The sequence below is a fragment of the Rhinolophus sinicus genome, chromosome 3 (assembly GCF_057876585.1).
Source record: "Rhinolophus sinicus isolate RSI-liver-muscle chromosome 3, RSI-T2T, whole genome shotgun sequence".
NCBI classification, from domain to species: Eukaryota; Metazoa; Chordata; class Mammalia; order Chiroptera; family Rhinolophidae; genus Rhinolophus; species Rhinolophus sinicus.
In genome coordinates this window covers 162,340,683-162,353,417 of record NC_142503.1, presented here as the reverse complement: position 1 = coordinate 162,353,417, position 12,735 = coordinate 162,340,683, and the positions used below count along the sequence as shown (strand labels likewise).

General features: G+C 33.6%; 1 protein-coding gene across 6 annotated transcripts in view; it reads left to right on the top strand.

Moving 5' to 3' along the window:
- The window catches only part of DDHD1 (DDHD domain containing 1), a 68,607-nt gene that overhangs the window by 52,916 nt on the left and 2,956 nt on the right, over window positions 1–12,735 (top strand). For 3 of the 6 annotated variants that reach the window (XM_019725720.3, XM_019725719.3, XM_019725717.3), the window contains 4 exons: window positions 1,917–2,066; window positions 3,889–4,141; window positions 5,173–5,364; window positions 7,952–8,035. In XM_019725720.3, the coding sequence (XP_019581279.1) occupies window positions 1,917–2,066; window positions 3,889–4,141; window positions 5,173–5,364; window positions 7,952–8,035 (679 nt within the window). The remainder of the gene's footprint in view (window positions 1–1,916; window positions 2,067–3,888; window positions 4,142–5,172; window positions 5,365–7,951; window positions 8,036–12,735) is intronic. The other 3 variants (XM_019725721.3, XM_019725722.3, XM_019725718.3) reach the window with 1 other exon arrangement.

The following is a 12,735-nucleotide window of genomic DNA, read 5'->3' as shown; positions in this document are numbered from 1 at the left end:
TATCCTGGTTCTCTTTTTCGTGTCACTCTCCCTTTTGTAGTTTTACCTCCTTTACCTGCTAACCAAATGTAGACATTCCTCATAGTTCTATCTAAAGCCATTTTATTCTGTATGCTTCCTAAGCAATCTTTCCCATTCTCTTGGTTTTACACATCACTTCTATAATGGTAACACAAGTCTACCATATATAGACTTGGATGATGACATATCCAATTCTGTATCTCTTGTCTTAAATTTTAAGCTACCTGTTAGATATGTTACAGATACTTCACACTTATTATGCGCAACAATAAAAGAAAAAGAATTTACTTAGAGTTCCTTGTTACAATTAATGGAACCACTAGCCTCCTAGTCAGCCAGACTCAAATTTTATGAATTGTTTGTGATTCATTCCATATTGCCATCTCCATTCAGTCATGCTGATACAACCCTGTCCTCTCACATTACCATTTCTGAATGGAACAGCTTTTCCTGCCTGGTTCAGATTATCTTTTGCTTAAACTTTTTCAATAGTCACCAGCCTCTTAATTTTCTAATTTATCCACGAGCTACTACTACCGGGTTTACTAACCTCCTGAAACATGGATCAGATCATATTATCCTTCACTACCTATAAAATAAATCAAGTCCAACTTTCTTAGTCAAACAGTCAAGGTTCTATAACATTCTCACTTCAAGCTACATTTTCCCAACACCCAATTTTTCAACCATGTCAGACTACTTCTATTCTCTAAATTAAGCCAGGTTCTTTCCTGCCTCTGCTTCAGTTCATGTGGTTCTATCAGCCTGGAATATCTTTTTTCCCAGTCCCAATGCCCCAACTATGGAAATTCTTTTCATCTTTATGGCCCATGTAAATGCTTTCTCCTTTGTAAAGCCCTCAGAGTTGGAATTATTCCTTTCTCTACTCTCACATTATAGCACACTTTGCCTGTCTTATGTACTTATTTTATTCTGCCTCCCACACAGATTGTAAATGTAAACTCTTGAGTGTAGAAGCTCTGTCTTATTCATCTTTATATCTTTCACAGAACCTAGTACATTATTTCAAAATAGTAGCTTAATATAGTAGCTTAATAGTAGCTTAATATTAAGCTACAAAATAGTAGCTTAATAAATCCTTGATTAGTGTATAGAAACACAATGAAATTATCTTCCTTCTCCTTACACTCTTTCTCTTCTCATTCTTCATTTTCTATTAGATTTAAAGATAATGAAGTTGCTCCTGAAATAATAGATTGTGTAGAATAAGTAGTGATTGGCATGTAGTTAACAAATAATGTAGGTACTATCTAGACAAAGATAATAGAAAAAGACATACCATATTTTGTCATGTATAATGCACTTCCGTGTATAATGCACATCCATGTTTTTGGCCCAAACTTTCAGGGAAAAATATCTTTTGTTTTAATATTTTAATTGAAAATTTTATTTGTTTACATTTAGGTACTTGTTTTTTGTATTATAAAGGAATTTTAGCATTTTTTTTAAACATATTATGGTACAAGAAATTTTATGTACCAGTAACAAATTTACGATATTTACACATCATAGAAGGCCAAGAACTCATCGTCGTTGCAAGTTAGTCGTAAGTTCAACAAAACCAATTATCGGATTCCAGAGTATTATCTTTCATATGGATACCATTATTGATTTCTGTTGTTACACTTTTAACTCATAAGAATAAATAAAAGAATTAAAAACATTTATATAGATACGGAATTAGTACTACCCATGTATAATGCACATACTTATTTTTCCCTCACAAATTTGGTCAAAAAGTGCACATTATACATGGCAAAATACAGTATATTTGGAGATAATTTTATTATTTGTATTTTACCATATATTACACCCAAATTCTGTTGAAAGACACTTAGCCATTTTTAAAATTTTGGATGACTGTATTATTTTAGGTTGAGAACTTCTTCTGCATGGGATCCCCATTAGCAGTTTTTTTGGCGTTGCGTGGCATTCGCCCAGGAAATAGTGGAAGTCAAGACCACATATTGCCCCGAGAGATTTGTAACCGGTTACTAAATATTTTTCATCCAACAGATCCAGTGGTGAGTTGCAAATATAGACATTTTTCTCTCAATATTAAATTGTTCCTAAAAGAGTCTATAAGAAATATTGCAAGGTAGCACTGAATTAATAAGAAAGAGTTCATTTATCTGATTATATTTGCATAGGTTCATATTTTTAAAACATTTGTGTTTTGATTGATGTAGAGCTCAGGAAATAAAATACCTTAGAGATGACCTATTTATATTGTACTTGTAGTTAAAGAGCATAATGTGAAAAATATTATTTCTCAACAATTAATACAAGGGACAAGAAGGAGTCTTCTGGACTTTCACACCCTAACCAGTTCTAATACCAATAACCTAGGAATCATAAATTTTAAAAATCCCACTTTTGTCTCTAAAACATTCTACAATATTGAAATGTGTTTAGTAAATCATCTTAGAAATGAAAATATTTATTATGTATTAAACATGAAAAAGTAGAAGAGTCTATTTTAGCCTAATGGAATTATAAAATTTTGGATTTTTACATTTTCTATTATGTTTGTATTGTAATTTTTTTTTTAATGTAAATACTCCAAGGATCTGGCATCCAGATAAACAGCTTACTGCATCATTTTTTAGATGAGAAAAAGGCTCCCTTAAATCCATTTGGGGACAAGGCTAGATATAATTAAATTTAAAAAAAAACAACTAAGTAGCATTCGATTTCTGAAAAGCTGCTTTATATAATTGTGTAAAATATTTTAAAAGAGTGTCAGCTAGTACCAAGTAAATATAATATTAACTAAACACTAGGATTTTAGAAATTTTCCCATATGTTAAAGAATCAGAACAGCTGTATTTAAGAAATAAATTTCACTGAGCTGGAATCTAATACTCTATTTAAATACAGACTGCACAATCTTGGCCAAGTCACTTCTGAGACTTTTTCTTATCTATATGATGCAGATGATCATATTTTACCTCAGGATTATTAGAATTAAGTAAAATATACTTGTATGTGAAAACATCCAGCTAGATATTAAGTATTACATTAACATATGTTCATTTAACTCATTTTCTTATAACTTGAAAGTGAACTTGAGTTCATAGGTGAACTTCGAGCTTTCACTTTTTAAGTTTTTTCTTAAACTTTGTTATATTATAAAGGAGGGTTCCAAACTCATTTTACTATTATAAATTATTTTTATTCGTTTTACAGTTTTTCTGTGATTTTTTTAAAGTAATGTATTTTTAATAGTTTATGTCAGAACTATGCTAGGCAGTTTTTACACCCATTATCTGTTCTTTCCACCATCCTTTTGAGGTAGGAAATGTTATCTCCTTTCTACAGCTCAGGAAACTGAGGCTCTGAGACCTTGTGACTTGGTAAGTGTCACACAGTTAATAAGTGACAGAGGCCAGAATATGAACTTGGAATTTTGATGTCAGGTCCATTACCATTTCTGTTATATCATCCCCATTTCACGTTAGACAAATACCAGTACCTAATTTCTTTGTTACTATATTAATTTATTTGAAAATAGAGTTTACTAAGAGCTCCTAAGAAATTAAAAATTGACTTTATTTGCTGTGTTCCAGTTTACTCTCAATTGCTTCAGCTTTGTTTGTGAGACTAATATAAATCTGTTCAATATCAGGAAATAATAAAAATGAATCCATTTTTCTGGAATACTAATTAATGGGCACTATTAGACTAGAGTATTAAGAGTGAACAAATGGGAATACATGTTAGAACTATCAGGTTTTTAAAAATTCCCTAAGGTCTACTGAGCATGCAATAGAATAAGAATAAAAGAGTGTACTAAAATCTGAGCAGTGTGCCTTAATGTTGTATTTTTTTTTTTTTTAAATCAAGGCTTATAGATTAGAACCATTAATACTGAAACACTACAGCAACATTTCACCCGTCCAGATCCACTGGTATAATACTTCCAATCCTCTACCTTATGAGCATATGAAGCCAAGCTTTCTCCACCCAGCAAAAGAACCTACCTCAGTTTCAGAGAATGAAGGCATTTCAACAATACCAAGCCCCGTGACCTCGCCAGTCTTGTCCCGCCGGCACTATGGAGAGTCTATAACAAATATAGGCAAAGCAAGCATATTAGGTAATTTCTCTGTAGTATTCCTTATTAATGAATATAAGTACTTTTTCTACTGGCATTAAATTTTGGGACTTGTAAATACACTATGTATTACAAAACCTCCAGTAGTTAAATCCCCCATCTTTAGAATCAACTGTCCTCTCACTGTTAATATTTGAGGTCCAAAAAGCCCTGAAGTTCTCTAATTAGATCAGGTCCTGTTGTTTTAGAATATGAGATAGCTGGATGCTCAAAAAAGGGTCTGGGAATCAAGTCCCTCGTTTTAATCTTGGCCCTACCACTTACTGTGGGCTTTTGGGCAAGTCACATAGTTTTTAATGCTCTGCTTCCTCATCTGTGAAATGAGGGGGGTACTTGAGTTCTAAGGGCGTCCCTGCCAACCAGTTCTCTGAGTCATGTCTTAAAAGTCTCTCAAAACTGTGCCCTTCCTGAGGGCAACAGGATGTTTAATTTTTCTCTGAAATGATCTCGAGTACCAGCCACAGTGTTTGGTGTAGCACTGAAGCTGTTATGTGCCACTTAATGTTGGCCATTGCATTTGGTTGCAAGGTGCCTTAATATAAAATGCCACAAGATGGCACTATAAATAGGCTTTATCTGCTGGACTTACCGATATGTTACTTCGTCATACTCACAGATTGTTTACTGATAGCTTTTAATAACATATCCACTTAACCTCAGTATTGAGCATGCCAATAATAAATATATGTCCATGTCAATGGCATGATTCTTTTATTAATAAGTTTTTAATCTTACCAAATACTTTAATAAGCAATGATCACTTGAATAAAATAGAATCTTTATTCCTTTGTTTGTAAGCTATATTCCTAGAGTTTGTGCAACTCTTATTCTGTTCAACTCCATTTTTATTTAGAAGCCTACAGTATAAATTGTAATTTTTTTACATTCCCACCCTGGAAAAACATGACTAGGGCATGATCCCTCTTCCAATTGGCTGTAATTATGGGTGGTGCTCTTTAGCTTGGTATGTGGTGTAATTCAGCAGAATAACTGCCCTGTTTTGTGAAATGCAGGAGCTGCTAGCATTGGAAAGGGACTTGGAGGAATGTTGTTTTCAAGATTTGGACGTTCATCTACATCGCAACCATCTGAGACATCAAAAGACTCAATAGAAGATGAGAAGAAGCCAGTTGCCTCACCTCCTACTACCACCGTGGCAACACAGACCTTTCCACATAGCACGTCTGGCTTTCTTGATTCTGCATGTTAGTTCATACTGTTCTTTCCTTAAGTTTACTATATCTTTTTAAACCTTGAGGAAGGCACAGAGGATTAATATTAACACTAGCGGTCGGCTCTAAAATCTAACGCTTACATTAGCTTTTAAAGAAAAAGTGCTTTTCCGCTGCTTACATTTTTAAGACTAATCCCAGGTAAATGCAGTTTCACTCTGTGCATTGGTGAATTAATAGTTAAGGACATTAATAATCAGGGCCTGTGGCACAAGCATCTTAAACATCAAGCCTAAAACAAATCTCTTTGTGGTAAGCACCCCCTGATTTTTACAAAGTAGATTTTAAAAAATATGGTCTTCTCAGCCTCAAAAATTGTATCAAAACTATACTGTATCCTTAAACTTTTAAAAAATTGCTATGCCAAAGCCATCCTGCTGCTAATCTCACTGTTCCCTTCATGCAACCTAATTATAAAACTTCCAAAGCTTCAATCAGAATTGGATCCACTCTATGGCTTCCACGTCTATCCCACTACCTAGTATAAAGTAGGTAGGTACTCAAGAAATGAGTGAATGAATGGATAGTTATGCTGGACTTGACATGAGAATGGAGCTTTATTTAATTTTTTTCAGTGGAATTATAAGTTTTAAAATCTTGCATTGTTGTAAAACACTAATACACTTACTCAGTGTATATATTTACTTCCAAGGGTCTAAAGTGGACCATTACTTTTAGGTGTCCAGTAAAATAAGAATAATAAGTCAAGTCCTATTTTTCCATTGACTTATATAAGGAAATATAGGTTCTGAAACTAGCTACTTCCTTTCTGTAACCATAGGAAGAGGAAAACTTTACTTTCTTTTTCTAAAAATTTTTAAACATTTCATTTGAGATCCTTACAGCCTTGTTTTCTTAATATGGCTGCTACTTTAAATTTTAAAATGACCAGCATTCATTGCCATCCATAAAACTTACTTAAAGAGGAAATTCAGGTGTGACAGTCCTAGAGGCTGGATGTTCTCCACAGTCAACCCCACTCCAGGATGAATTATCCTGGACATTCCTGAGTTGGACATTTCCTATTGGGGCCAGTGGCATTTTTTAAACTTAATCTTATGTGTGTCAGACTCTGAGTACTGAAAATTTTATAATTGCAAGCCTTTTGAATACTGCCTAAAAAATGCATTTTAGACTTTGATATTTGTACAAATTTCATATTTAGTTTTTTAATGAGTTCCTATACTATTGCTAACTTAAGCTCTCACTTCGACTTAGAATTGTGATTGTGGAAATACAAAATTCTGTTGTAGTATGCAGATGTCGAAAGAAAACTCTAAAATTCTGAGGAAAAATAATTTCAGAGAATTTTGTAAGATGGTAGGTAAAAAGTCACAATTCCTTGTAATGATAACACACAACAAAGATGCTGGTAAATAGGATAAATGAGAAAACGAGCAGGGTAGGATTTGAGCCCCAGAGAAAGGGTAATGAAGACTTATAGAGAAAACCTATAGGATCTGAGGGAGGAAAACTATTTTTTAGTTTTTTTACTATTTAACATAGTAATTTCAAAATGATCATAGAAAAGGCTCCTATTTCCTCTTTCAGGTCAACAGTGAGTAAAGGTGCTTAGTTGTATCGCATCATTATGTTTTGAGAACAAAATACATTTTCTGTCATTCTTGCATATAAATTCTTTGTTGATTCTAATGGTAAATTCCTTGGCAACTATACACTTGATTAAATATGAGCTAATCATGGGTCTTAGTTACATATATCCAGCGCTAAATACAGATGTAGCTATTAAAATTGGATGCCTACTACCATCGTAGAATTCTGCCTTTTAAATCAGATCATCAAGATTAGCCTTACTAACTCTTGGACTAGCTTCAATAATATCCTCTTCTGTGTAATCCTGATTTAGACAAATTTCTTAAGTCTTAATCGCTATTTTGACTGTCTCTTGCAAATCATGAAACTTTTCTTCCTTAAATCTTCTTTCTGGAATTTGGTCATTGCGAAAGGTAATTCTGGCTTCCTTCCTTTCTTCTTTCTGCTCACCTTGGTTGCCTCAGTTCTTCTCCATCACCTTTATTTGGAAGCTACCAACTGATTCCCTCGCATTTTAAGAGTAAGATGGACACAGACTTTGAATTAATGATCAATCAGGGTTTCTCTCTTTGAAGAGGAAGTGTTGTCAGTTGAAACCACTTTATTGTCATCAAGTTAAAGCATCTTATGTAGCTATTGTTCATTCTTTTAAAAAGTCTGGATTTATTGACAGTGGTTTTACTGTTTCATTTCTTGTGCTCGTGTTTGTAGCTTATTATGAAAAGACCAGTTTCTTTTAGCAGTGTTTTGCCTCTAGATTCGAACTTAAATGAACTATAAATTTGGGGAATATCTGGATGTTAACAGATTATGACATTTTAAAATTAATTATGCTTACATTTTCCATGAAGAATTCTTCACAAAAACCAAAATGTGTACTTCTTTATGTATGCTAAGTTTAATCAGCTTATTTGGGAGTATTGTTCTAACTTATGGCCACTTCATTGAAGGCCATTTGTAACTATCATCCACCACTTTACAGCATCTTGTGTTTTTTTTTTCACAGATTTCAAACTTCAGGAATCGTTCTTTAATCTCCCACAACTTCTTTTTCCGGAAAATGTAATGCAGAATAAAGATAATGCCCTCGGTATGGTATATGTCAGGAATAGCATTCAGAATACTATGAAAATGATCTACTTAGAGTTTTTCTGCTCACTGAAAAACTGGATCAATTCTTCTATGAGATCAGCTTATAGACTACTTTATATGTATTTTCTTCCTGTATTTTCTAATCTTAAATGGTAGTGGTCCTGAAATCTGACTTGATTAGCACCTAATATGCTAAAATATATGATACTTCTATACCCTCCTACAAAGAAGGAACCTTTTAGAGGGGAGGAAAGCATAAGCCGTTTTCTTTCTTCTCTATTGTCCTAAAGTCTTCAAAGAGGTTCACTACTCTTTTCATGTAATACCCTAGATATAAAAGGGTTTCATAGTATAAAGGATTTAATCATTCCAAGTTATTTCAGATATCAGTAACACACTTAGGGCTGTAGGTATGCCATAGCTGATATCTGGTTTCAATACAAATATTTAATGTTCTTTAGATGGATAGGTTCACTTAAAGAAAAAAAATTAGTATTATTGGATGCAAGAGATACTTTCAATCTCTTAATTTTCAGCAAAGTCTAAATACTAAGGATTAATCCTAGCACTTTGAAATTATTTTTATCAATTAACTTTTCATTCCTTTTTCCACAACTCCTCTCTTTTTCCTTTTTCTTTTTTTGTTTTCTTTTTTTAATATTGGACTTGTGTCTTTAACAAAAAATGTTACAGGTTTTTCTTTAGATTTTTAAATTCAATTTAATTTTATAGTTTCTGTATTACTAATTTTCACACATTTTTTTTCTATTTTCAAAATAACTCTTATTTAATACAAGTTCCAAAGCAGTGTTTTAGTATAACAAGCTGATTTTTTTCTCTGCCAACAGTTTGTATTGATCTAACTCAGTGAATTCCCCTCAAGAAATGATCTTATAAAAGTGCTTACTCTGGTATCTGCTCGTGTAATAGTTACTTCCAAAAGAAATACTTTTATTTGTGATTTTTGCATATGTAGTTAGAGAAAAGATAATTAATTCACTCACATATCTGTCCTGCATTCAAGCAGCCTTTATTATCCACTTTCTTAAAGCCATTCCAACTACCTAAGCAATTAGATTACTAATCATCACTACAAATTGATTCAGATGCTAATATATATATATATAGCTTCTATTTTCTCTTCCTCTGTCTTTATTCATTCAACAATTAGTTATTAAATGTTTACCATAAGCCAAGATACCAAGGCGTAGTCACTAGGAAAGATTCTAAGATGAAAAAGACTTCATTGCTACCCATAAAGATGTTAAATGCTGGTGTGGAAATTAAGCATTTTCTAGAGGGCACATATTCTAGTAGGGAAGGTAGATAACTACAAAAATAATTGTAGAATGTGATGAGCTACATAATGGAGGTACAGGTAAAGGACTGTCAGTTCTAAGGAGTAAAAATGCTTTCACCTGGAGAAATCATAAAATGCTTCACAGAAGTTCGATTTGGACATGCAGATATGAAAAGACATTGCAGGGAGAAGAAACAGTATAAGCAAAGCACAGAGGTAGAAGCATAGAGTGTGTAGGAACCAGAAGTTCGTTTTCTTAAGAAGTGCCAAGGATGAATGCGAGGAAGTAGTTCTCGATATGACTGGAAAAGTTTCTTAAACCAGATTGTAGAGGGGCCAACAAATCTGGCCATCTCCTGGAGTCTTTGTATTCAAGATTTATACATAGAGCCTATGTTTACCCACATAGCCCATCTGTTATCAAATTTAGGTATTTGTGTTGGGAAATTATTTTGGCAGAAATGACAACTGATAATAAAACTCTTTTTAGAATTTTTGTTACTTTTCTCAAATAAAGGGTAGTTGGGGAATATTCTTAAATATATTTGGAACTATGATAATTCACAAAATGTAAATATTCCTTGAATGTCAAATACCTAACCACAAGAAATGTATAGTCGCTCTGAGGTAGCACGAAAAGAAGAATCATAATTTGCCAACAAGTACTCTGAGCATAATCTTTCTTATTACAAATGAATCTTTCACCAGTCATTTGGAAACACAGAGTTTCCTTTGCTAGTACTTTTAAGTATTTTTCTTGGTGTCTACTTGGAGCCAAAAAGCATGCGATTATGACCATAATTATTACTTCAAATAAGATAACTTTTAAGATTCATTAAGTTTTTGAAAATTTCTCTCTAGAGAAGCTAAGATGCTTCCATTAAATAGTAGTAACTTGTCCAGTTAATACACATTATAATACTAAAATCCTTTCTATTCATGTTATTTTTTAAATACCATTTCCATGTTGACAAGCCTGTGTACAAAAGAATTCTCTGATGAAAGCACAGTACTGATGACACTTGACCTTCACACTATATAGATTGCAGACATTTGCTTTAAGGAACAGGGAGGGAAATATGCCTGTTTGCACGACTCCCAGAAAAGAAAATAATCCATGTTTTAACACAGTATAAACAAACTGCTGATGATTTTTAAAAGCCAACACTTTTTTCTCATTTTTACTTTAGCTGTTCAGGAATCTCATTCCTTGTGCACAGATGAATTATAGCACTTAGGCATTCAAGAGAGAAAAAGGACAAAGTGATGATTTTATGTTTTCCTTTCTCTTTGACCTAACTCAATGAGAAAAACAGGGGGGAAAAAAACTTTATATGGTAATTGTAAGAAATTAGGTCCATGGCAACTCCAGGTAGATTTGGGCCCACTTTGGCCAAGACCACATCTCACAGTACTTAGAATGGTGCTGTCGTGTAGAACCTCATTCCCTTGGGAATTCTTTGATCTACATAAATGGGACAGAGAAGATGAGACATAGGACCATCTGGTTCCATCCTTCCACCAGCAAAATCAACCCAAATGTGAGATTAAGTGCATTGGCAGACAAACTGCCTGGGGTAAACCTTTTAAGGAAGGTGAGAGACTAAGTTTCATCAGGTACAGGCTGGCTACCTAATTCCCATTTTGATGGGGACAAACTACAAATAAATAGTAAGGAATAAGGAGGGCCAATCTACTTAACACTATTAAAGTCCCTATATGTGATAAAAATAAGGGCATAACATATAGGACAATAATTAAATTTAGCATTTGAGTGTCTAGTATCTGAAAGGCAGTATTGCACAACAGTAATAGCATATTAAGAATAAATTTCAGGTACGTAAAATCAAAGCAGAGCCAAATGACGCTTGTTACAACAGGAAAAATATGACTTTGAAACAACAGTTCAACTTAAGACTGTTGTACTAACAAGACATTCTACGGTGCCATTTGAAAGTGAGTTCTTATAAATTATAACTTGGTGGTCTTTACCAATATCAATGCATATGTTTCCCATCTCTTCTGGATTTCTTCTTGTTTCCCGTTTTCTTTATAACTAACTTCACCTTGCCTCTGCTTCATCATGCTTGAGAATTCCAGTGTCCTCTTTTTTTTGTTTTCCTGTTTGTTGTGCAAGAATGTACCTACAAATCTAACAGAGATGTCCCATGGAATACAAAAGATAAAAGATTAGAACATTACTATTCTGAGTTCCACACATGGATTTAAGCTATTTCTGACTTACTATGAATTAGCTTATCGTAATTCAAATAAGAAAAATAGCACTTAAAAAAAACTTTATAAAAAGCCTATGTCAATATATCTTACAAGTGTTTTAATAACCTAATTGGAATTTACGCGGCTAAAGTATAAACCTTATCTGAAAATGTACAGATAGATCCATGGCCACTTCTTGTCAGAAAAGCACAGTTGAATAGAAAAATAACTGTAGATGCATTTTTAAGTCACCAAATGATACTGTCACAAAATAGCTGTTTAAAATAAGTATTAGCTAAACATTTATATGAAATTATTTTCTAGACCAATAGGTTTCTCACATTTGATTACCAAATTCCCATTGTAAAGCAAAACCCAACTTTTTCTCCAACCTCCTCCTTAATTGTCAGTTTTTGCTTTTCACATCCTCTGGCATTCTGGACATAGAACAGACTTAGCAGACTTTGAGTGTCTCAGTGGTAGTGATTTGGGTGTTTTTATTTTTGAAATAGACCCTTCGAAATACTGTGTGGCTCACTGACAATTTTAAAGGAGTTCCTGAAGATCAAAATGTCATTTTTCTAAGTGTTTTATCTCTAAGGATTTATTAAATGAATCGATTGAAATTCTCTACTAGCCTTGATTTGTTAAGGTGATTTTTCTCTAACAGGTATTGCAAGGACTTTCTGTGCATTTTAGAAAAGATTAATTGACTGAATTCTTTGAGGATAGCACTGTTATAAATGAAGTCCTTCCTCCCAAGTAGCACCACTCTTCCAGTTTAACTTTCCACGCCACACAGTGGATTCTTTTTTTGAACCAACCTTTAAGGACCATGTGTCTGTTCCAGGCACACATTAGGCCCTGCTGACTGGATAGAGACTAGGCTGCCTTTGACGGTTTCAACCAAGTGGGGAAGAAAACATTGTAGAAAGGCGTAAAAAGGCGGTTATCTTTTAACAGTCCCCACAGAGCCGGTTGATACGTAGGGCCTCATCATTGGCAGGAGCCTTAATGACCTGTTGCACTCCCACTGGCATTATTGCATGTAAGCATGGCCCATAATTCTGCAAGAGGGCTGCTTCCCTTATTTTACAGATTATGCACAATGATTAAATGGGAAAGCCAGGATTTGAGCCTAGTTTCGTTACCCCAAATATACTCTAGGATACCAAGTAAAT